The sequence below is a fragment of the Zymoseptoria tritici genome, chromosome 3, assembly GCF_000219625.1.
Source record: "Zymoseptoria tritici IPO323 chromosome 3, whole genome shotgun sequence".
NCBI classification, from domain to species: domain Eukaryota; kingdom Fungi; phylum Ascomycota; class Dothideomycetes; order Mycosphaerellales; family Mycosphaerellaceae; genus Zymoseptoria; species Zymoseptoria tritici.
Window position 1 is genome coordinate 3,411,886 of NC_018216.1, and position 24,311 is coordinate 3,436,196.

The 24,311-nt window shown below is 53.8% G+C and overlaps 9 protein-coding genes across 9 annotated transcripts; 4 read left to right on the top strand and 5 right to left on the bottom strand.

The window, feature by feature from the left end:
• Positions 1-730: 730 nt before the first annotated feature.
• Positions 731-1,660, top strand: MYCGRDRAFT_92203 (uncharacterized protein; the record flags this gene model as incomplete). Its single annotated transcript, XM_003854088.1, has 1 exon — positions 731-1,660. One exon carries the CDS (start codon positions 731-733, stop codon positions 1,658-1,660), a length of 930 nt encoding a protein of 309 aa, XP_003854136.1.
• Positions 1,661-2,273: 613 nt separating this feature from the next.
• Positions 2,274-2,850, bottom strand: MYCGRDRAFT_103979 (uncharacterized protein; the record flags this gene model as incomplete). Its single annotated transcript, XM_003854105.1, has 1 exon — positions 2,274-2,850. The coding sequence occupies one exon, from the start codon at positions 2,721-2,723 to the stop codon at positions 2,397-2,399; it is 327 nt and encodes a 108-aa protein (XP_003854153.1).
• A 48-nt stretch (positions 2,851-2,898) lies between these two features.
• On the bottom strand, positions 2,899-3,699 carry MYCGRDRAFT_92205 (uncharacterized protein; the record flags this gene model as incomplete). The annotated part of the gene is made up of 1 exon (XM_003854104.1): positions 2,899-3,699. The coding sequence occupies one exon, from the start codon at positions 3,697-3,699 to the stop codon at positions 2,899-2,901; it is 801 nt and encodes a 266-aa protein (XP_003854152.1).
• A 2,923-nt stretch (positions 3,700-6,622) lies between these two features.
• MYCGRDRAFT_39504 (uncharacterized protein) lies at positions 6,623-8,029 on the bottom strand (the record flags this gene model as incomplete). The annotated part of the gene is made up of 2 exons (XM_003854103.1): positions 6,623-7,077; positions 7,129-8,029. The coding sequence occupies 2 exons, from the start codon at positions 8,027-8,029 to the stop codon at positions 6,623-6,625; spliced, it is 1,356 nt and encodes a 451-aa protein (XP_003854151.1).
• A 2,186-nt stretch (positions 8,030-10,215) lies between these two features.
• MYCGRDRAFT_108910 (uncharacterized protein) lies at positions 10,216-11,165 on the top strand (the record flags this gene model as incomplete). The annotated part of the gene is made up of 1 exon (XM_003854089.1): positions 10,216-11,165. One exon carries the CDS (start codon positions 10,296-10,298, stop codon positions 11,163-11,165), a length of 870 nt encoding a protein of 289 aa, XP_003854137.1.
• Positions 11,166-13,925: 2,760 nt separating this feature from the next.
• MYCGRDRAFT_70572 (uncharacterized protein) lies at positions 13,926-15,261 on the top strand (the record flags this gene model as incomplete). The annotated part of the gene is made up of 3 exons (XM_003854090.1): positions 13,926-14,825; positions 14,876-14,968; positions 15,024-15,261. 3 exons carry the CDS (start codon positions 14,116-14,118, stop codon positions 15,259-15,261), a joined length of 1,041 nt encoding a protein of 346 aa, XP_003854138.1.
• A 1,906-nt stretch (positions 15,262-17,167) lies between these two features.
• On the bottom strand, positions 17,168-19,090 carry MYCGRDRAFT_92209 (uncharacterized protein; the record flags this gene model as incomplete). Its single annotated transcript, XM_003854102.1, has 2 exons — positions 17,168-18,843; positions 18,994-19,090. 2 exons carry the CDS (start codon positions 19,088-19,090, stop codon positions 17,168-17,170), a joined length of 1,773 nt encoding a protein of 590 aa, XP_003854150.1.
• A 376-nt stretch (positions 19,091-19,466) lies between these two features.
• MYCGRDRAFT_92210 (uncharacterized protein) lies at positions 19,467-21,275 on the top strand (the record flags this gene model as incomplete). Its single annotated transcript, XM_003854091.1, has 4 exons — positions 19,467-19,671; positions 19,724-19,909; positions 19,999-20,281; positions 20,342-21,275. 4 exons carry the CDS (start codon positions 19,467-19,469, stop codon positions 21,273-21,275), a joined length of 1,608 nt encoding a protein of 535 aa, XP_003854139.1.
• A 1,195-nt stretch (positions 21,276-22,470) lies between these two features.
• Positions 22,471-24,095, bottom strand: MYCGRDRAFT_92211 (uncharacterized protein; the record flags this gene model as incomplete). Its single annotated transcript, XM_003854101.1, has 6 exons — positions 22,471-22,489; positions 22,569-22,616; positions 22,768-22,914; positions 23,766-23,840; positions 23,906-23,980; positions 24,046-24,095. 6 exons carry the CDS (start codon positions 24,093-24,095, stop codon positions 22,471-22,473), a joined length of 414 nt encoding a protein of 137 aa, XP_003854149.1.
• Between the last annotated feature and the right edge of the window lie 216 nt (positions 24,096-24,311).

Below are 24,311 nucleotides of genomic sequence, written 5' to 3' on the forward strand. Positions count from 1 at the left end.
TGTCCGACTTCGGTCGTGGAGAGTCCTGGCCATGCATTGCTCGGCTGCGATTGTGCATGGTTTGCTGCTGTCTGCCATCGAGGTCTGCCGTCGAATAGCTGTGGAGCAATGCCCATGTAGATGATGGTTTAGAAGAAGGAGAAGCATACGAGGTTTGGTGGACTTTTGGCACTTGGCTGTGGTTGCTGGTAAGTCTTCAAAGCGTTGTCGTAGTCCTTTGCTGGGTTAGTGATGACTGAGCGGTATCGTTCGAACCGGGCTTCTACTCAAAGGGCAGTGTATAGCTCATGATCGTTGTCTCTACAACGCTGCCGAATGATGAGAACAACGTCAAGCAAAAGGCCGTTCCTCATCCCAGCCACCTCTGCAGCATCATGAAATTCATGGTCAAGATTTGAAGACTCTCGCCTGGATTTGATCAAGAGACCTTCAACTCCCAGCCACATGAAACGTCCACCTACCAACTGTCTTACTCCTTCCACCCGCTATTCTCAGGCAAGGCGGAACACATTTCTCGACGACCTTCCTCACGCACTTTTCCAACGTCACTTGCTGTTTGTCCACGACAACATATCAATATCACAAGACTCTGGCAAGACACTGCAGCAGATCAAATCTTGCCTTCAGAGTGGAGATTCTTCCCGCCTCGACCGGTGCACTTCGGAACGCTTCCACAAGGGATACTCACCACGAGGACTTCTCTTTTTGATTTCACAAGGACTCTCCCAAAATGCACAACCGCAACCCCCAAAGTCGTCGCTTGACCTCTCTCCTCAACCCAACCCTCCTCCTCACCACCTTCACCACCCTAACCACCGCCCTCTCCCCCTCGGCCCTCATCACAATCGAATCCTCATCCGGCGGCGCAGGCAACAACCTCTCCAACACAACCCTCTCCATTCCCCTCTCAACACTCTACACCAACCCCGCCCTCGACATCGCCTCAGCCCTCTACCTGTCCGGAGCCACCGGCGCAGACACCTCCTCCATCACCTGCTATTCATACCAAGACTCTGATCTCACAAATCCTGGCGGCCAACCCTTTTCACAATTCAAGCCAAGTCGACTGAGCACCAATACCGTCCAAGTCGGCTCCATCGTCTGCAACTCCACCTCCACATCAATCCCAGATTACAACGCGAACGCGACTGGCGTGACATCGACCCTGCACGCAACCTCAACTCAACTCACCCGCGGTTCCGTCAGCGACGTCCCAAATTTGGGAGCCAACGTTTCCGTCCCACTGGGTCCCGGACCGGTGATCCTCTCCTCTACACTTTCATCCAACACGTCCAGCACATCCTCTACATCCACATCCTCCAACAACGCCACCGCCAGTTCGACATCCACATCCCTCCCCACGGTAACCAACGCCTCCGGCGGCGGTGGACTAGTCGGTCCACCGCGGACCGTCGTCACGGGCGTCACTTCCATCACGTCCAGCGAATCTCCGGTGGGGGCGATGGTGACGGAGATGAGGACGGAAGTTGTGGTGTCTCCAACGACGACGACGACGGGGTCGAGTGTGGAGGGGAGTAGTACTGCGGTGGTACAGGGGAGTCAGGGTGCAGCGGCGGGAGGGAAGAGGATTGGGTCGTGGGCTACGTTTGTGGTGGCGGGTGGGTTTGGGCTGGTGGGAGTTGTGGTTTTGGCCGGGTGATAACCAGAGCGATATACGATACAGAATAAGAAAAAACAGTTCTCTTGCTTTAAAACAATCAATCGTGATATGAATTCTGCTTCGAATGTGCATTACACAAGATAAAACTCGCAGGGACAGATTCTAGACGATCACACTCGCCGCAATCAAATCATCAGCAAACGAGCGCTGTTTGATCAGTACATGTCCAAGCCTCTGTCTCAATAAAACATCTCCCTCCCCAACCTCCTCCTCTGAGCCTTCACAAACCCATCAATCCTCCCTCTCAACCCGTCCGCATCCTTCCACAACTCCCTGAGTCCTTTGCTGACAGTTCCCTTCCTCCTCCCTTCCTCGTCTTTCGTCAACAACACCTCCACATCCTCGACGAACTCCTCCACTCTGCTGCGCAAGGAGTTGCAGTGCGCGAGGAGTTCCGCGCCTTCGAGTTCCAAAGATGTTGAAGGGGAGGTGGGTCCATGCTGGGAAGTGGAAAGATTATGGTGCAGAGCGTCGGCCTTTGAGGAAAGAGAGGCGAGAGATCGGTACAGAGTCTTGGAGATGTTCCTCAGGGAAGTGATGGTTGGGTGGTTTGGTGGCGGTGTCTTTGAGCGCGGGGGTGGCGACCGGTCACGGCTGGGAGACGAGGGAGACGAGGGAGAATCGTGGAGGTCTTTGAAGCGGTCGGATGCGGTGTAAATCCTGGCGTTGCGTTCAGCGAAGATAGGCGGTTTGGAGAAGAGGAGAAGAGGTGGAGTTACCTTCGCTGCCCGCCTTGTCTTCGCTGTTCAAGTCTCTGTCTGGCGAAATTGAAGATTACTTTGCCGACCAGAGTAATAGCAGCTTTGACGAGGATACCGCGAGAGTTGCCAGGGCGCGCGGAGGAAGATTCCTGTCCATGTCTCCTGCTGGACTTCCCATGCTTTCCCCGACGGCGAGGCGGAGATCGATCGATATGATCATTGTGTCGGCCGGCGGAGTTGCGATGCTTGGAGAAGTTGGGAGTGCGGTCGCTATGGGTCGAGTCGGAGTCGCTGTCTGTCGACCAGGGGTCTTCGCTTTCGGATGGACAAGAATCTCTCATGGTTGCTGAGTGGATGTGTCTGGATGCTTCGGATGGTAGAAGTAGGGTTCGTTGCTCGTGTATGAGCAGAATCGAGGGCGGGTATGTATACCACCGGTCTGCCTTGCTCGTCGTATGCACTGATGGCGCGAATGATGGCAGTATGGCATGATGCTTCTTCCATTATTTGCTTTCCTCAGCTGACGTCGACCGCCCGCCTCGATCGACTCCTACCCGGCCGCCGTCTGGCATATCTCCTCTCGTCTTCGTCCTCTGAGCTATACCTCTCGCTCTGTGCCGCTCTTGACCTTGCCCTCTCACTCTTCCCACTCCTCGACTTCGCTCTCTCACTTTGCCCACTCCGAGACTTCGCTCTCTCACTCTGTCCACTCCTAGACTTCGCCTTCTCACTCTTCCCACTCATCGACTTCGCCCTCTCACCCTTTCCACTTCTCGACATTCCCCTCTCACTCCCCTCCTCCTCCTCCTCCGGCGGCGCCTCAATCCTCCTCATCCCCTCATCCTCCTCGCTCTCTTCCCCCCTCTCCGGCGCCGGCGCAATTCTCCTACTCTCCGTAACAGTAACCTCCCTCTCCCACCTCGCCTCCTCCTTCTCCCTTTCCCTCTCCTCCAATTCCCGTTCCCACCTCTCCTCCTCCCTCCTCCTCTTCGCCTTCGCCTTTTCAAATTCCCTCCTCCTTCTTTTCTGGTACTCCGCCTCACTCTCCTCTTCCTTTTTGCGCATCCATGTGGACAGACAGGTAGACACCAACTGGACGAAAACCACGCCCAGCGCGATTTTGCCGATATTCGCGGCTGCGCTTCTGCTGTTACTGGTCTCGTGAGATGCTGGAGCGGAGCCGGTGCGTCGAGGACGGGCGCCGCGGCGGGGGAGGTGGTCGGCGGAGTGGGCGGGTCGGTGGGGACGGCGGGATCGTCTGTGGGCGTAATGGCTGTCGGTGTCGCTGTCGTGGCTGTAGTATGATGAGGGCGACATGGTGGTGGTGAGGTTCAGGGCGGTTTAGAGGGTAGGAATGGTGAGTGAAGTGGATGTTGGCGCATGTTTCAGTGTTGGTTCGGGGCAAGAGTGAGTCGAAGGAAGGTGATTGCTGCCTCAGTTGCTCGACAAGGATGTTGTTTCTTCGGATGTGGTTGGCGAGTCAGATGGTTTGCGGGCATGCATGAAGAGCGTCATGATCGACGGCGAGGATGTTTCTTCTCTTCTTCTTATACACAACAACATGTGATACAATGTATCACTCAAGACATACCTTATTGACGATCTGACACAGTAACCGAATACCTTTGAGCTCAGTCGGATACGCCTTCAAGGGGACGGGAGCGTTCACATGGAGAACACATATCAGGACTTGCTCAAGAATACACTGCAAGGCTTCAAAATCAATGCGCGGCATCGAGAGGCACTGCAGCGTTGAGAGCGGTTCGAAGGAATATATGGCCTGCAAGGGCCATGGCAATGCTATCTGCTCCTACGATACTACAAGCGAGCAAACCGGCCGAGTTCGAGATCCATGTGCGTCCATTGCGTCGCAGATCTGACGGTATGCTTGACGCGATACAGCTCCAGCATGCCTTCCGGACGTTCAAAGAGCTCATTCGGGATGTACGCGGATGCTTTCCAGATGATCCGAATGAATGGGTATGCCAAGTACTCCCTTGTACGATTCAGTATGATGAGTTGGCCTACGGCGACGCTGAGCCATTCCAGTTGATCCGGTCGGATTGAGAAGACCCCGGAGTAGTCTGGGTTTACGCTTTCGACTGTCAGGTTTGCGAAGTGGTAGCTACAACCGCATCAAATTCTGATGGCGGAGTAGAAGACCGACCCGAAGAGAAGCAAAGTAGGTCCCGACAGATCGAGCTCAGCAGCACTGCCTCATTTCTGGACTCGCCAACGATAGGCCCACTTCTCGAGGATCGGAAGTCAGCACTTGCCAGCTGAGTATCAAAAAGCATCTGAACATGATGCCTGCGGGTACACCACAGTACTCCAAATACAGCGCCTAATAATTCGTCAGCAGTGCCCACGGACTTCCTCTCTGGGACGCAGAACATACCGCAAAAGCAAGTCTACAGTGCAGAAGACTCGGGTGCTACCAACGATAAGCGCCATCAGCCATCACCTCCCTCATCTCGCACGACACTTTCCACCCACTTCTCGCGCTACACGGCGTAACTTACATTCATGAGATTCTCCAAGCTAGCCGGCGATCCGACCAGAGTGTCGCTGCACGTCACAGTATCGGGACCTCCCTGCCCTCCAGTCACAACGCTGTCATAGTGCTTCAGGAGCTTGTCCTTCAAATGAGGCGAAGCCTTTGTCAACAATATCGGGGTATTGCTGACATGGGTGCCACGGCAGTTGAAGAAACACGACTTCGTGACGAAGTGCTGTGTCGTCCGGCTCGAACTACTCGCAGCTGTCTCTTGCTTTCGTGCAACGTGTGCATCTTAGTCGATGTTCGTCGCACTGCAGAGTTGGACGTCAGTCGTGTCAGTGGCTATACAGTATGGCTAAACGAGCACATGACCTCCGCACGTTTCCCGATGCGACTTTCTCGTTGCGTACTGCTTCGGTTGGTCGTCCTTGCCTTCTTTCTGCCGGATGCTGAAGACGTGGAATGCGGTCCGCCGAGGTGGGTCTGACGTGGTTGAGCTTTTGAACTGGGCAAGCGAATAAAGCGCGTGGAGGCGCAACTTTTGGTCCCGTGAAGAGTCCCGGCGGTGGAGAGGCTCAAGTTGGGTGCCGAGTGAGGTTCTATTGCTAGTCAGTCTTGCGAACAGCTCGTGGTTTCGAAGCAGGATGGGATGAAGGTCGCAAGCTGTGATCCATCAGATTCTTGAATTGAGCTCGAGCTACAGTTGGAAGATTCTGTTGCTTGACAAGATCTCACACTCATGTCCTGCACCCAACATCCACCGCTCCACCTAGCATATTCTATCCAACGGCGTCCATCCATTCAGCACCCACACTCTACTTCCTCCCCTTCCCCTTCACCCCCTTTCCCACCGGCAGCGGCACACCCCTAACAGCCTCCTCCAACCCCACCCTCTTCTCCCCCAAATTCCTCTCCGCATTCTCCACCTTCTCAAACTCATGCTCATTCGCTCCCATCGCCTTCCCCGGCCCCATCCCCACTTTCTTCCTCATCCCACCCATCAACATCTCAAACCTCTTGAAACCCGTCTCAAAGCCGTCCACCTCAAGCTTGAACACCCGCCAATCCTCGAGCAGGGCATTATAAGCTGCGAGCTGGGTCTCATGCTGGCTGGGAGGTGCATCTTGCCCACGCTCGAAGAGTGGGTCGCGAGCGGATTGGGGGGTGGTGGGTGATGGTGTGAGTTGAGCTCGGCCGGCGAAGGCGATTGCTCTGTCGCGGAGGCGGGTGGCTTCGGCATCGAGGGATCGGGCCTCGGATTGGAGGATTTCGAGTTGGCAGGCGGTGCGGCGGGAGGCTGGGATCGCAGGTCTTTTCGTGAGCCGCTCGCGCAGTTTCTCTTGAAAGGACAACTTGTGTGGGGTGCTCATCGTTTGATATTGGGGGAGGTGTTCTGGAGTATTGAATGTGAGGTTTTGGTCGCTTGAACTTGCAGGATGTGTTGGGGCAGGATTGCTGGACCGCGAAGCCTTGATCCAGGTTTTTGCGTCGATGACAACATTCACGGCAGCCGAATGGTGACATGTGCGATGTTGAGCTCATGATGCCACGAATTGGCGGGTATGACATGGTGTCAGTCGACGACTGTCCTGTCGTGGGAGCAAGCAGAAACATGCCGTTGCTCTCGATGCCGGTACTTTTCTTCTCCATGACCCTTGCCGGATACAGTCGAGAAGACTCGGGCAGATACAATGAAGCAAGCTTCGAAGTTGCACAAATGACATCGTATGATGCATTGTATCATCGAGTCGGAGCATTGTGATTCTTCTGCCCGAGAGCCTCTTTCTTCGCCGCCTGCACCGACTTCGAGCTTTCCGGGAGCGACTGTACCGCGCGGTGTAAAGTCGAAAGTATGCTTCGGTGCGAGTCGGCAGTCAAAGTTCCCGCCGCGACATCTCGGTCAATTGCACGACGCATCAGCTCCACAGCAGCCAGTACATGGTGAGGGTACGGATCGATGACCAGCAGAGGTACCGTGAGACGTTCTGCGCTCGAATTCGTGCCAAGCTGGCCAACTTCGTCGTTCAGAGCAATGGCGTATGTCGTTTCGAGCCCGAAAGCCAATGCTGTGAGGAGGGAACTTTCGGCTTCGGTCCGGGCTGGGAGGAGTCTGGGAAGGAGATATTGCCATTGCGGCGTTTCGACGGCGTCGGTGACGAGGAGTACTGAGAGATGGTAGTGGAGCATGAGTACGTCTGTGTATGAATGTCAGCAGGGGAGAATGTGCCAGATCTTGAACCACCTACACCATCGCAGCTTTGTCTCCTGGCTCAGAAAGTGTATCCTCCTTTGACAAGAGTTTAACAGATCCCGATAAGTGCGATTGAACTGATCAACCGCATCAATCACCGCTTCGCATACTTTGTTGACCGTCGCATCCTCGTGGCCATCACGTAGTGCCTCTCGGAATACAGCCGAAAGCTTCCACATCAACAGTTTGAAGGCTGATGCGGCCGCTATCACCATATTCGCCTTCGACTCTGAGATCTCCAGGCCGTCGGTGTGCCAGTCCTTCTGAACCATACTGTGAAAATGGTCTGTGCAAGACTTGACGAGACTCCAGCACCGGTCACGTTCGTAGCCGAATAGTCCAGACCAGAGTACCGGTCTTGAGCTCAGAGTCAGGGAAGCTGATGTGTCGAACGTCAAGGCCGCCCAGTGAGCGATGTTCTCAGCGTTGATGAAGCTGTTGGTATGCACCTCATCCGGACGGAGAGCGAAGGCTTTGGTGACGATTGGTGACACTTTTGCGCCGCTGAATTGGAGGCTTTTCTGCCTGACTCGTAGCATGTAGACTTGCTGTAGAGCTGACTGTACACAGACAGGACCCGACAGGCCATCATGTTCTTCCTCATCGGAGATGCCGACTGGTATGGGCGTCAGGCCGAATAAGTAGAGCGTCAGTACTGATCGGTAAGAAGTGCGGTTCTGCACCTTGAGCATGTCTGCCCGAGCTTCCCTCCAATATCTGCGAGCGAGGGAGTGCGCCGCTGCCACGCTGGCACCGGAAGTGCACACGAGAGGAAGCCATCGAGCGGCGTACGCTTTGATGACAAGTTCGAGCGACTCTCGGATCCGCGAGTCGCTCGAGAGCTCGATGTTTCCAGTGTATGTTCGATGAGCGGCAGTGTCGGGTTCTTCGGTCATCCATTTGTCGAGCTGAGCGCAAAGGGCGGAGATGCTGACGAAGCTTTCCGATATACTCTCGTCGCCGAAGACAAAGGGACAGCTGTACCGACACATCCAATTCCCGAAGATGGTTTCCCATACCCGTGAGTAGATGGATTCAAGCCAGCGCTCGTCGATGAGGTCTTGATCGGTGGTTGAGTAAGACGAAGGTGTGTTGCCGTATAGTTGAGGAGATTGCCGTTCGTGCCTGCAATGCTGTTAGCTGGTAAAGAAGCGTGACTGCTGGGCGTCGTTGCGTACTCCACAACGCTACTCTTGGACGCCGCCCTCGACGATGCATCAGCATCGCTTGCTGGAGAGACCTGCGAGTACCTCCTGTCGTCGCCGCCCACTGCACTTCCCTTACGAGCACGTTTCACTCGCGGTTTGCTTGCATCGCCATTTTTGATCTTGTCCATCCACTGGCATCGACTTCAACATCAGCTTGAGCAGGCATCATCATGATCAGACCCATCAGGGCGAATGATGCATATGCTCACCTCATAAGTGCACGCCCGTTGACGATTGTGACATCTCACACACTTGTTGGTGGCATCAACACTGGGTCCAGACTCATCGGCGGGTCGCTTCTCGCAGGCGACTCGGGCAGAACGGCAGGCATCGCAGCTGCTGAACTGGACCCGACGCGGCACCTTCTCCATTTCGACCAACAGAGACCGCGGACGCGAGCAACGTAGTTCGTGTACATTGCAGCATTCGCGTCGGTCCAGCGACTCGGATCATTCCCGGACCATTGACCGGATCCTTGCGGGGTATCGCTTCCTTCTCTTGGCATGGCGTGGTCTTGAAAGAGTGGCTGGTTCAGCAGACTTTGAAAGTACTTCTTCATCAAAGCATCCGAGTCCTGGAGTGAGATGTCCATCGTCCGCAAAAGTTGGACAAATCCCCAGACGACGCCGTGAGATGGACCGACTGCCAGCGTGAGATGAGATGGACGAGCACGACATCCGGCAACTTGTGAGAAAGCATCAATTCGCGACACATCACCAATGGGGAAGTGAAGAAAGACCACGGTGACTGGAAGTCTTTCGACTGCATCTTATCTCGCCGAAGTCCAACAAATCCGCACGGACAATCGCCGTGGTGCCAAGTTGCCTCGGATCCGACTCTCGTCTGTCATCGGATCCTAAACCATGTGGATTCGCATGCTTCAATGTCGAGCTTGCAACGAGCTGCATTGTTCCGCTTCCCATCTGCTTAACTCCTCGGACGACTGCTGGAGTGTGATCAGGACTCGGTCATCAATATGAGTACCGTCGGTCACTCTGATCTATTGACGCACGCAAGGCAGGCGACTGGTGTACTTGAACATCCGGCATACGTGAAGCAGGAAAAGGTTCATTCAAGGAGGATAGCAGTGGGCAAGGCCCTGTTTGCATACCCGACAACAGCTCGAAGGTACTTCTGCTGCTATCAGGAGAATGATACTTTTCGGAGAACACCGTATCAGAGACACCGAGTGAAGACAACGTCCACTTGCGGACGAGTTCGCTACGGCCATCACGAACCGTCACATGGTGCTTCAGGTACGTTGGAATACTGTTCATGCTCGATACTGAGACTCTCGACCAGACGAGCAGCAAAGCGTCTCTGTCTCAATGAAGAGCATTTGCGATCATGACATCCATTGCTCGGTCGGCAGCGCGAAAAGCAGGAGTTACCACCTGACACTTCCGATTGTCAACACTTTGATCAGCCGACGGAGAGGGCTCAAGATCATTGCGTGTTCAGATCTCGTGGTCTCGCGGTGAAGCTCGGAAATACTCTTCCCCAGGTTTCTGAGACAGAAGAAGCCTCACCTTCCCCACCCCTGTCTGCCGATCGCACATTTTCTTGGTCGCAACAATGACTCCAACACACCGCCTCAGAAATTGCCCTGCATTTGAGTGGCTCACATTTATAAGGGACTCTCGCGGGATACAGCACAGACAAAGCGGTCCGTTGCGCCTTCAAACCCGGGCTGTCACGGAGCATCATCACACCGCACCGCTCGTCGTCCATGCGACAAATCTCACCAGCACAACAAGGCACTCCTTGTGTGTTATGGCTTCGATGACACTGCCGCGGCGGCTGCCACGAGGCCTGTGAGGTCAATATACCGGTGCTGGTATGTTGATGTTTGCCACTGAAGTGTCAGCGAAGTCATAAACGATTCACAGCTTTGCTGCTTCATATTGGTTTCACGAGGTGAGGAGCGATTTTCGAACATTGTTATTACAACACCATGGAGACAGAAAGCTTCACACCCACTGGAATGAGCTATTCAGAAACCGACGAGTCCTGTTCTGTCAACGCATATCCTCCCGAAACCCCAGCCGCCGGTGGAATGCCATCGATTCTTGGCTACTTCGACGCCATCGACACCACCGGAAACCCCGTGGACCTCCCCTCCGATCCCTTCACCCAAGCGAAAGAATTCCGCCGCCTCTACAACAACGTCGCCGCCCAGCGCCGAAAGAAAGCCCTCCGTCAAGACCGCCTTATGTACGAATTCGAATGTCTACGCCACCACCTCGACTTCGTAGCCGAGTCCCACGCCGAACTCGACTCGCACCTCCAGAATTTCAGCGAAGACGAAGCGTCAGCCTTCTCCAGCATCATGACCATCCGTGACGTTCACGACCAATTAAAAATGGACCACCAACGATCACAAGAGCAAGCGGAGAAAATCATGGCGCTGGAGAGGAAAATGCATGTAGCGGAGGAGAAGCTCGAAAGAGAGGAAGATCGGTTGGCGGACTTTACGGAGGTGTGGATGCGGCAGACCGATAGAGCTGACTCATGGGCTGGCTCTGATGGAGCGCAGTCGAGTCCGGAGGTTGCGCTGTCGCCGTCTGTGGGCTGCTCCTCGCCCGCTACGATTGTGGGTTCTCCTGTTATATCGCCTGCGGATGCGACGGATTTGCTTGAGGAGGACTTTGACGGCGATGCGGTGTGCTGTTCTTATGCCGAAGACGGGTGCGAGGCTTCTCCATCGGAAAGTTTCGGCTTCGCGCAGTTTGAACCGCCGTCGCCTCTGGATCTTGGATCTCCGAAGATTGCGCCGCCGCAGTGTCCGCTGTACGCTAGCAGTCCGAGAGTTTCGGTTCGCTAGGGATGAGGTGTTGCTACGAGTGGTGATGAGGATTGGATATCCTGTCTTGAAAATCCTGGGAAACGGGCTGACGGCTGGGAGTGGAGAGTTGAGGTGTACAAACGAGAAATATCACATGTACAAGGAACTTAACGGCGCAAAAGATCACATTTACTCTTCCGATCGAGGTGTATACAAAATAAGTGACTTCGATCCTTCCACTTCCTCTCGCCTGCACTGAGTACCATTGATAAACACAAAGTCAGCATTCATACTCCGTTCACTCCTCCACAGAACAAGCGCCTTCAACCCTCCCACCTCGGGCCCAAACGCACTGTCCCACGCAACGCCCAAGAGCACTCATCTAGCAAGGGCACACATTATCGATGCTATAGCACAAAGAAAGCAACCGTCAGCAGTGCACTGCTCCGACATGAGAAGCCGGAGGCGGGATCCTTACCAGGGCGATCCGCACTTGTCGACGCAATCCTCCACGCAAGTCCTGGCCTGAACCTGTTGTATCCGCGTTAGTGTCAGGAAGGGAAGGGTGGAGGAGGAGGAGGAAGGGTGGTCAGCGACGTACTGCGACTGCAGAGGCGAGGATGGTGACGAGAAGGGTCTTGAGGGTGGTGAAATTCATGCTGGTTGCGTTGGTTGGTTGGTGGGTTCTGGGAGTTTTTGGGAGGGGTGGAGTCCGTTGGATGGAAGCTTTTGTCGAATTGGGCAAGCGGGTGGTGCTTCGCTGGTTTTGGGGGCCGGGAGGACTGTTATATGCCTTCTTCGGTGTTTCCGATGGATCGTATTCCGACGTAAGGCTGTAAGGAAAAGCTTTTACGAGCACTCGTTTCGGGGAGGCGGTGCTTCGCTAAATATGAGCTTTCAAAGGGCGGTCGATGACAAGTCACAAAAAGCCAATGGAATCCTTCATGGAGGCTCATGCTGTCGTTGTTGGAAGATGGGAGGTTTTGGCCCCTGTTCTCATCTCCCCATTGGTACAACGGTATCCTTCTTGCCGCCTTGTCCAGGGCTGGCGGAGATGGGAGCATTCGTCTGTACATTATTTACGTTATGGCAGCCATTGCCATCTCCGGGAATGCTCGGTGTCGATGTTATCCTTGTCTTGTTATGACGTTAGACCGATCTCGCCTTGAAGGACAGGGTATTGCCTCAATCATGACAGATCGGGCTCATCATGCTCCGTTCAGTCTTGACTTTGAATACAACATCGATGTGGCTAGACCAGCGGGAGTCAACAGACCGAGGCACACTGAACTCATGGATGTTCCGCATGTGGATTGTGCAGATGTTCTCGCCGCGTTCCAGTCGTAAATTCTCTGGTGTGTTTTATCGTCGGCATGAATTGGAAGAGTCTCTTTCCATTCCGATTTCTTCTTCTTCCGCTGGGAATTGCCCAACGACAGCGGAATCAGCCGTGCGGTCTTCGGCGCAAAGATAGGACTGGAACGTCACACGATGCAACGAAGACTCCAATACCAGGATTCGTTACCACGATGATGCTCCTACCTGTGCGTGTCTATACACGGCCTGAGCTTGCCTCAGATAACAAGGCCGGAAGAGCTTCAGAGGTATTCGATCATCTTCAAAGGATCAGTCTAGCTCGTCCAGGGTTTTCACCGGATGTGGACGCAGGTCGACGCAACGACGAAAGGAGGTCCAATGCTTTGCACCGCGAACCGATTGCGTCAGGGTTTAGTCTCAGGCGCACAGACCCTCTTGGCGAGCACTAACCTCTTCGAGCGCCTCGCCTAAGAGGGTCTAAGGGCCCAAGCCGGATTTCTGGGAGATGCAGTGCAGCACGCGACAGCGCAACAACAACGACCTTTTTTAAAAATCCGGCACTGTAACTTTGTAGAGCCGAGTCTTGCGATTCGAACGGCGTATCGCATAGAAAATTTAAGTGTGTTTTGCGTGCCCTAATAGAGCTCGCATTTTCCTATTTTTCGCCTAATAAATTAGAATTCCGAAGAATTTGCGCGAGCTCTATTACAGCTTTCGTTTAGCGTCGGATTTAAATAATTAATACACCGTTCAAATCGCAAGACTCGGCTCTACAAAGTTACAGTGCCGGATTTTTAATAACTAGTTTCGTTGTTGCGTTCTCCTATTTAGGGCCGAAACGATGCTGCGCTTTATTAAGGTGTAAATTCTATACTAATGCTGCGCTCTATCTCCTAAATTCGGCGTTCGGACCCTTAGACCACGAACAGTAGGCGTGCGAATCCGCGCTAACTGGGCGTGGACTGAGGCACTGAGACTAGTCAGGGTTAGGGTTCAGCGGCAGAATGAAAGTGTCTTACCCTCTGTGCGTTTTCGACAGGACTCGATGCTTGCTTGCATGCCGGATGTCTCTGAGACGGAGGAATAAATTCGAGTTCATGGTCAAGTCGACCGTGAGAGAGAAGAGGAAGAAGGTGTAGTCTTTGTGGCAGGGCCACCTAACGGACTTCGCTCCGATTCGGCAGTTTACCTCATCAGCCCGCATCCTCCAAGAAGTCACAACTCACAAGCAACACGAACGCATTTGATCGATTGCCGCAGTCCTATTGATGTCTTTGATCATCTTGAGCACTTCAATCTCCTCGCACGTTCTTGTCCGCGCCCATCGAGTGCCAAAAGGAAAGCATTCCGCTTCTCCAGTAATAGACCGATCCATCGCTCCTTGAACCTCAGAAAGCGATTCCCGGTACGTCACTACTCGTGATCGATTGCAAAGCATACCACCGGATGCAAGCACACCTCATATGTCACCGGCATTGCGGCGGAAGCTTGCAACGCGAATGCTGGTAAGCAACACTACTTATGGCTCTTGAGTATTTGCCATAGACGCCTCATCTCTTTCTCCTATGCGCCTCCCTTGTTCGTGACCTCCTTCGCAGGACATCTCCATTCCCGTTCACATCACAGGTGCCGAAAGCTCACCGCTCGTTCATTGACGACCCATCGTCCCGCCATGGCCGACGATACCTCCTCCTGGCACGCTGGGCCGGACGACTCCTTCCACGGCAAGATCACTCTCAATGGCCGCTTCGCACCCGAAGCCAACCGATACCACCTCTACGTCGGATACTTCTGCCCATTCGCACATCGAGCAATGATCGTGTACAAGCTGAAGCAGCTCGAGAAATACGCCGGCATCGAAATGAGCATCATGAGACCATACCCGAAAGGCGACGAGAACGGATGGCCGGGCTGGAGATTTAACGTCAAGGAGGAGGAAGATCAGTACGAGGGAGCTACAGTGGACAAACTCTTCGGCAGCAAGTACCTGCACGAGGTGTACTTCAAAGCAGACAAGGAATACAAGGGTCGCTACAGCGTGCCGGTGTTGTGGGACAAGAAGCTGAGTACGATCGTCAACAACGAATCGCATGAGTTGCTGAGAGATCTGCAGACGGAGTTCAATCCGCTTCTTCCGCGAGAGCTGCAAGATATCACGCTGTATCCTGAAGATCTTCGGGAGGAGGTCGATACCCTTGGTCAGCAGCTGCAACGAGATCTCAACACTCGTGTCTACAAGACTGGAAACGCAACGACACAGGAGGACTATGAGGAGAATCTTCCTATTGTGTTCGCCATGCTGAACAAGCTGGAGAAAGTAGCTGCAAAGTCCGGCGGTCCGTATATCCTTGGCAAGCATATGACCGAGGTGGACGTTCGCACGTGAGTATGTCCAGATGTCGCCAAACTGATCACGAAGCTCACATCACCAGCTACGCTTCCTTAATCCGCTTCGACACAGTCTACGTCCAGCACTTCAAGTGCAACCTCGGCATGATTCGCTACAGCTACCCCATCCTTCACAAGTAAGTCTGTCCTCTTCCGGCCTTCCCGCCGAGATTCCCTGACCAAGAATTCCAGCTGGCTGAAAAGCATGTACTGGAACGAACACGCCTTCCGCAGCACCACCAATTTCCGCCACATCAAAGAAAATTACACCAAGTCTCACTACCACATCAACCCCCTCGCCATCACGCCCGTCGGTCCGTGGCCGGATATCGAGAGTGGTGTTGAAGCGGACTGGAGTAAGTTGAGGGTCGGTGGCATCGATATGCCGGCCGTGCTGGAGTTTGAGAGGACGCAGACGGATCGTGAGTAGGGCGAGATGTGTCGAGGATGGAGGGGGTGCGTTGGCGGCTAAGTGTCAGAATAGTGTTGGTGTGTCGGGTAATGACTGGTGAGGGCTACGAGAAGCGAGATGGAAGTCGCTTGTGAGCGAGATCCTTGCGAAGCTTTGCTGCGAACTGATGGCTGGCAGCTCGGTAGTGGATTGTGGTAGCGAGATGTGATAAGGCAATGCTGTCGGTACTGGGTCAGGTGGACGACTTTTCTCGGGACATGCTCCGGCCGTTCATATCGTTGGCGCTGATTGCTCTACTTCAATCACGCTGGTGGCTGACAATGACAGACATTTACCCTCATCTTACCGGCTCTGGTTCCACTGCAGGAAGACAATATCGGCAGCGACGGCATCGCTGCGCCATGTGGCCTGCTGTAATGCCTGCAAGAAGCGAAGCGCGTCAGCTGCTTGCATGGTCGTCGCCTACTCATGAAACGGACCCGTTTGCCTGGCTGTGGTAGCGAGACGGTGACGAGTGCATCTCCACGGCAGTCATCGCGCGGAACGGCTCGTGCGCGCGATACCTTGGGCCAGCGGGTACCTCCTAGCTTCGCCATGAGTGAGATTTGCGTTGTCCCGACGCTCTTTGAGCATCTTCAGTGAAGTTCAGTCTGTTGTACGATTCGAAGCTACGCTGGAAATCCTGGTCAAGGTGGGTCCCGCTAGGAAGGCTAGTGTCCGTTTCTTATATTCTTAAGTCAACGTGAATGAAGTGTTGGATATGAGCTTGGAGTTTGCTTGCAATGTCGTGTTTACACTGAGACTTCAGGAGTTTTTGTGATCGAAGAGATGGGATCTGGATGAGGGAGTCCTGCTCGAAAGCCTTGTCCATCGGCAGACTTGTTTATATTCCTGTTGCGGGCTCATAACGCTGGCAGGGCGTAGTGACTGCCTCTTCACTACTGGTGCCAGCATTCGCATGGTAGCAATGCACACTCGCAAACATTCATGTGTTTCCAATGCCGACATGTTCGGCGATCCCGAAGCCATTGACTCTTTCACAGAACCGAGCCTCGACTTTTGACTCCCGCCTCAAGCGCGACACGGCTCGGCTCTGCGCGAGGAGCTCTTCGCCTGCAGCAAGGCTGGAATGCTACAGGGATCCGTTCACCGGTCGAACGTGGGCGAATCACAAACCACGGTGTCCGCGACTATCATATGACTCCGTTTACAACACATGCACCTCCGCGGCAATGCGGTCGCGTGATACAGCCTATCCGCCAGCCTGATCCCCATGACCGCTGCCTTGACATTCCCGAGCATTTGGAGCCGAGACAATCTGCTTCAGACTACACTTCTCTGCCTTGTAATAAGCAAACGAGCCGTCATGGATCGTCGAATAGAACGCGCTTGAGCATGCTTACTCGCTGTTGTCCGCCTTGTCGTTGTGAATGGAGGACAGCGATGCCGTGTCTGTGCGATGAATCAAACGGCACGCTGCAGCTTTGTGCCGCTCAGCTTTGTTCTAGGAAGCTCTTTCGTGGAGCTCGGAGCTCCCCGGTACGGCTGTTCCAAATGGTAGGACGCATCGAATCGGTTGCTTGATGCTTCATGGCTTAAGACATGAGGCTGAAGTCAGGCGATCAATACACTGGCAAGGTTGCACAGTCGCAGTTTGACTGGCTGCCGCGGCGGTAATGCTGCTGAAAGGTGAATCGAACGCTTGTTGATGGCTGAGCCGAATCTGGAAATGCATGCTCAGTAAAATTGAGGCTCAAGACGGCATTCAGTAGCGTACAAACAACGCCGTCGAAAATGTAGAACGTGTATCCTCTATCCAAAACTCTTGCTCCGTTCCGTGTTGCCGGCCTGGGAAACAAACAATGATCGTACAGGTGCCTTCAGTCTGATAATTTGTGCCGTGAATATGCCTGAGAGTGTGATGTTATACAAGGGAAGTGGAAGGAAGCGAATAGACGCGGTCGGTCGAAAGTCGTTTCGCACGAGAATCGTGGTCACTCAGCTGCTCGTTCGGTTGGTCTTGGTGGGAGTCCTGTCGTGGCTTGGGTGGTACATTGCCATCGGACTTGCTCCTTGGCCGATTTGGCGAGAGATGTCCATGTGAATGACTTGCCGCGGGATTACGTGGAGATGGTACGGTCTCTCTGCACTCTCCAGATAGCCTCCGCGACATGTTCCAGGCCGGATCGATGAAGAACTCATTCCTTTTCGCCGGCAGTGTTAATGCTTCAGCTGCAATGCTCTGTTGGACTATTGCAATCTCATCAGAGTAGACCATTGTGTCGGACGGTTGCAAGACGATCTGGGGATTCGGTGCTCCTTGTAGCTCCAGGGAAGAAGGCTCTGTGGCTGGCATGATCTTCTGTTCAAGCGCTTCGGACTCCCTCGAGCGGAGCACACTTTGCGCTGGTGAGAAAACGTCGGTTTCAACGTCGCCAGAATGGGCACTCTGATGTGGTGACTGTTGGGACGGATCGATCTCAGCATCCGAGGCCTGCTCGCGAATGATCTCGATCCATTGCCCAATTTGATCGGCCTTCGCAGACGATGATGGCTGTCGCAGTGCGGGCTCAGCTGACGTGCCAAACGCGGTCGAATATCCCAACTGTCGTAGTGGGTCAGGCCGTGGAGATATATGGCCCGGTAAATGAACACCACTCATGGCGGGCGAAGACCCTTCATCTGAGGGAACTGCATTGTCATCTACGACTGCCTCGTCCCAAGTGTCTGCAAGTCCGACCACGGTCCCGAGGTCTAGATCAAGCGCAAAACACTCTTTCTTGGTCGCCTCGACCAGCTCGGTTGCTCTATCACAATCCTCGACAGCATGCAAGACTTCGATCCTCGCTTGCAGCTCAAAGTCTTCGTCGGTCATTTCCGGTTCTCTTCCTTGATCTCGGAGTAAATCACGAGATGCACGCTCCGAATCATACTCCTCTTTCACACGCTGAAAGCGCTCCAGCATCATGCCTTCATCGGCGACCCGGCTGTAGTACTCTTCTTGTTTTGGGTGCATTGTGAATGCGTATCTGGTCGGTGCTTGCATACCCGATCGCACAGAGTTTGAGTCTTCTGTTGTGCCGCCAGGTTCTTCAGCATCGTCTCGCAGCGATGACTTGATGACCTTGACAAGCTGTGATGACGCTTTACGTAGCCGCTCTTCTTTCGCCTCCATTCTGTACTCAATTTGCGACAATAAATCTTCGTCAGCTCGAAGACTGATAATGTGCTGTTCGAGATCATCTTGATTTGATCGTAGTTCATGGCTCAGGCCTTGCAGTCTGTCCAGCTCGCGGCTATAGTTCCCATCAAGTTCCGTCGCAAGGCTCTGCACCAGGTTGGACATGTCGTCTACGAGCTGTTGCTGGGCTGTACGAACATGATTCCGCTGGTTCCAGATGTTCTTTGATGTGTAGCTGATCCGGTCTCGCACCTGCACAGCCTCCCTGCGGAGCCGTGATAGCTTTGAACATCGTCGAGAAACTGTCCTGGCCGTCGCAGACAGATGTTCGTGCTGCGAAGCCATAATTGGTGCCTGTGGAAGTGGCCGGGGATGGTCATGGGTGCCGTCTGCCGCGTTCTCGCACTTGCCGAGCAGGCCTGGAGGACTAGGTGATGAGCAGTGCTGTGATGAGGAATGAGGACAAGTGCTAAATGCTGACTCCTCAAGCAGGCTGGAGTTCTACGGCTGGCGACTGGCGTGTACGAATCGCAGATCAAGGGGTGCCCAGCACGGGTCTGTTTACATACGCCACGAAATTGCCACGGGTGTAGCCACGCGGAAGCAGCGAAACGATATTCGTGGCACCACCAAACCACAGCAGGAGAGCACAACGACGACGGCCATTGTGAGACTGCAAAGACCAAGAATTGGTCAGGTTGGCGTATGGCCGCCTATAGACTGGAGCGTCTGCATCTGACAGAGTTCCCGGGGGAGTTGTGTATACGAATACATGTTGCAGGAGTGCATGTACCATGTGCGATAGGTGTACGGGTAGAACTACTTCGGTACATGCGCGGCCAGAAGTCGTGGCGCGGGCTTCCATCTGGATACAATCAATCTACAGAGATGGGACTAACCTGCGGCGGGTCTCGGTTGTTGAGCCTCCTCGGGACGGCCACGTTGATAAAGTGAGGGTGTCGGCACTGCATTCATCTCCCATCATGGATGCATCGTGCGACTTCCTCAGTGGAGCTGTACCTACCAACGAGACGTGGTGACCATGGTCAGCCCACGACGCAGTAGATGGAGCCAGACCCGCGGATGTTGGATGTTTTGGGACTCAGAACGGAAGCAGGAGTACTCCTACAATCCTCGGTCGGACAAATTGGAGTATCCGGACCGGACCCGTCCAAGGACTTTTCCAAAGGCCGACTACAATTATCCACCGCCGGAGCCGCAGCAAGGATCGTCTTCATCCGAACAGCGTACTCAACCTCGGCCAATTCCTACGTCGTCGTTGCCAATACCCAATTACAGCCAATCTCCACCTACCGGGGGTGCTGACTACGTGTCGGGACATCGAAGAGGGTCAAGTGGGAACGCTCCGCTTCCTGGCTTTCGAGGAGCTGTACCTACGGCCTCACGGCGGCCTGAACAACCCAATGCTTATCCGCAGTATGGTCAAAGTCCTCCGCAGCAGTATGGCCAAAGCCCTCCTCAGCAGTACGGCCAGAGCCCACCACGGCAGTATGGGCAAAGCTATCCTCAGCAGTATGGACAAAGTCCTCCAGATCCTGGACAACAATACATAGCGCGTCGCTCTACGCAGGATCCGGGCCCCAGCAGGAGTCCAGAAACTTCATCCGGAGCACGCGATGAGGACTCACTGGCACAGCGAATGGAACAGACCAGTATACAAGGACCCAGTGCTGGAGATTTTGACCCGAGGAGCGTTCTGATCTACAACGAGAAGCTCAGAAGGACGGCCATGGTTCCAGCTGCCCAGCAAGAGCTTGCGGTGCTATTCCCGGATTACGTCCTCAGACCTCGCCGTTTCTTCGTTTTTGGCAGGGTCTTCATGGTTCTTTGGGCCGAGTAGGTGCTTCGGCTGTACGTACCGAGATGACGAGAAGGAGTGTTGACGACTTTTTGCAGACCCGCGGGAGAGAACGCGACCACGAATGTGCCGTCAATTGAACGACCAGATGCGTCTTTAATACCGAGCCGATTCAAGGGTGAGATGGTTTATTCCAAGGTCCGCCGATTCGTGGTTATTCGTGAAGCTGGAGACCATTGCAACGTCATACCCATCGTAAGCTATGGTGGGCAGGGCGTTGGCAAACGCGGCGTAACAAAGTCGGATCATTCCATCATCCACACAACAACAAAGCCGCCGCGCGAGATGTCAGGAGAGACGCCGGCGCCGCGCGAGGAAGGAATGCGCAGCCCCATCAGAGTCACGCCGGACAATCCGGTCACCAATAGACTCGACGAGCAGAGTCGCCTGAATTACTCGAAAGTGAGCAGCATTCCGCACAACGTCAAGGTCAAGCCGGTCGGAGTAGTACATCCGGGCAGCATGCGCGCGCTGAGAAGCAACTTCTATGGCGTCTGGGGGGGTCATGGTGGCCACGATGAACCCAGCTCCGACTCATCCGACTCGGACGATGATCCCAAAGGCAAGAAACCGGCACGTGCCACGACACGATCAAAAAGGAAGGGCAAGGAGGCTGTCGAAGTCAGCAAAGGGTCGAGCTCAAAAGGCAAGGAGGCCGTGAGAGGTAGCGGAAAACACAAGAGCCAGAGCGCTGCCCAGGCTATTCCGCGGGAAGCATCAGGTCAATCAGCCTATACCCCCTCTACGATCGATCCAAAGCCGGCAATGTGGGCTCGAAACGGAGTCGAGGGATTGTTGGCACAGGGTCAAAGCATGGAGCAGGCCGTGAACACGCTGGCTCGCAGCTTGCAGAGATCGACGCCTGGCACCACCTTGGAATCCGCAATACGCAGTATCCACCAACTCCTCGCGCAGTCGAACACGATCCTCGCCCAGCGGCAGGAAGAGTCCTCCGACGAGTCAGAAAGATGATCTGGACCAGGACATTACCTCCACATTCCGATCCCCCACGGAACATATACGACATCCATCATCCTCTTCGGCTCGCACAGTCACTGACCATGTTCGCGACGCCTTGGGGAACATCCGCCGCCAATCACTGCGCTCCGGCTCACATTTCGTGGGCCGGCTTACGACGTTACGCCATGCATGACTTTTCCATTTCGCTTTCGATTCTGGCCGGCCCAGTCCGATGCTCGCCGGCTTCTTATGTTTGTCTTGCGCATCTCTTTTGGCGAGCAAGCTTTACAGATCCTTGCGGTGCGTTTCTCGTTCTTGTGTTATTTTCATAGGCCAGATCGAACAGACCAACAGACTACCCCTTGGCTAAATGAGCTTTCGGGAGCAATATCGACAGACCTTCGGCGTTCCTGTGTTGGGCTGCTTCCGTTCTTGCTTGTTTTCCTTGGTGCGCAATCATTGATGTTGAGTCCGCAGCGAGTCGATCCGATGGACTTGAGGATGAATTGTGGCGTATCGGCGCTATCATGTGCAATTATCCGCGCTCGATTGAGTCGATTCTGTCGTCACCGCGGTCAGAATTGCTATGAATTTATGAGTATATCGTCCGACCATCAGCGCCATCGAAGTTCGTTGCAGTTCCTCCAAACGTGAATCGTCAGCGTAGAAGCAGGGCGATCATGACGGAAGAGCATCGTCGTTTGTGGTGACTGTCCAAGACGCAGGCGGTAAGAAACAAATTGACACAGTGCGGCGGGCAGTGCATGTTGTGGCCTGATGTTCACTTCGTTCGCTTCGTAATGTCTGCGAAAACTCCATGCGCCGTCAATGACTGATCCAAGGGTTTGTAAATCACTTGAGTAGAGACCGCGCGCTGACACCTATCGTTAGTCCATTGGCCGCGTTTGTTCTGTCTGGCCTTCGGAATCGACATTCAATTCTGACGGCGCTGTTCGGAGGGATAGAAATCTAGGAATAGCTTTCGTAGCGATAAATATATTCTATTAATCGGATACCTAACGAAGCATTTCCGTACCTATTATATCCTTACCCGAAGAGCTCGTCGATTAGGGACTCGACAGCGAGCGCTACTAGGATTATAAGATGTACACTAGAATATGTTTATTACTACGAAAGCTAATAGCGTTGAACGTTTAATACGGCTAGCGCTCGTATTAAGGTTATAGTAGGGCGAGGAGTACGAAAATTAAGCGGTAGCTTCCGCGCTAAGATAAGCGTTATTTACGTAGAGATGCTAGTATACGTAATCTTATTTAATAGCTAAAAGATTGCGTACTATCTTACCCTAGACGCGCTATGTTCCTAGCGTAAAAGACTAGAGACTTTACTCGACTATAGGGATATTAGGCTTAAACAAATCCTTATAATATAGATAATACTTCTATATATAAAAATATAATAGTTGCGATATTGTTACTATTATCCTACTACTTTTACATTACCCTGACCCTAACCCTATGCATAGTATAGGATATACGCGCACAGTATGACAGCTACGCCTAAGGTCTTGGCGAACCAGATCTTAAAGCACCTCGGTTTCGATCGACGGGTATCCCTGGAGGACATCGTCTTGATCGTCTGCCTCTTTTGCTGTGCTGTACAACAAGGATCGTAAGGCAAGGAATACGACCTGTACATGGGTTAGTCAGTCGAAAATTCCCGCCGCTCTCCGATGCTAATATCATGAAGCACGCTCGTATTCTGTACAGATTCTGGGCACAGACCGCGCACTACTGCCCGTCTCTTGAGAGCTTCCATGGCCAATATGAGCTCAAGTATCCGTCGAATGTCGAGACCTGCCCGCAAAGGGCTTCGATTGGGTTTCCGACTGTAAGCACTATCCCTGTATGCAGTGACGTCTGTAACGCCCAGCAAGCTTCTTGCTTGATGCCGCTGCTTTCAACAGTCCTGCATCTGATCCTTATATCCTGTACCGAGGACGTCTCGATCGGCTGCCATTTGCGCTTTACTAGTCCGGCTTACTGGCATCTGGCCTGTCGGTCTTTAACTCGATGAACGTGATTCGCCAGCAGGATTGGTCTCGACCATCTGCTGTAGACGGACTGCACGAGGAAGCAGTATGAATGGCTGGCTGAAAAGACTCGATTCGATACCATTCTTGATCAAAGGAGATCCATCCCTTTTCTCTTCCGTCGTTCTGCCTCCGCGCCGCATCGCAATACTGTTCCTTGTACCGCAATGAGGCCCAACACGGGCAGCGTGTGAGCGCATCGGATGGATCACCAGGCTCCAGGGTTGCTTCCGGGCCTAGAACTACTTGGCCCGCGCCCTTGTAATCAGGCCAACAGCCTTTTCACAAAGATTGAAGGGTGACCCGTCCGATGTGCCAACACGCTGTAGTGCTTTGGGCTACTGGTACCTGGCTGGTTCCTCTTTGACCCGAACGATGAGAGCTTCCGCGGAGAGAGTCTCGATCGCCAGCTTTTAGCATGTTCCTCGCAGCGGAAGTCTCGATCTCACCTGCTTCCCAAGCCGTAGTGCTCCGGGTCACTGGTATCTGGCCTTTGCATCTTTGCTCCGATCGATGAGAACTCCCTGCAAGAGGAAGTCTCGATCGCCAGCTTTCAGCATGTTCCTCGCAGCGGAAGTCTCGATCTCACCTGCGTCCCAAGCCGGAGTGCTCCGGGTCACTGGTATCTGGCCTTTGCATCTTTGCTCCGATCGATGAGAACTCCCTGCAAGAGGAAGTCTCGATCGCCAGCTTTCAGCATGTTCCTCGCAGCGGAAGTCTCGATCTCACCTGCTTCCCAAGCCGTAGTGCTCCGGGTCACTGGTATCTGGCCTTTGCATCTTTGCTCCGACCGATGAGAACTCCCTGCAAGAGGAAATCTCGATCGCCCACCTCCAGCCTTCCTCGCAGACTTTGGCTGTGCTATATAAACCCTCTTGTCGTCCTCACCTCACTCTCGTCTTTTTCCCAACATCCTCTATCACGACACCTCGGAACGCGCTCACATTCGAGCTCCCGTCCCTTTTTCAACATCCTCACATCCAAAGAATCCCACC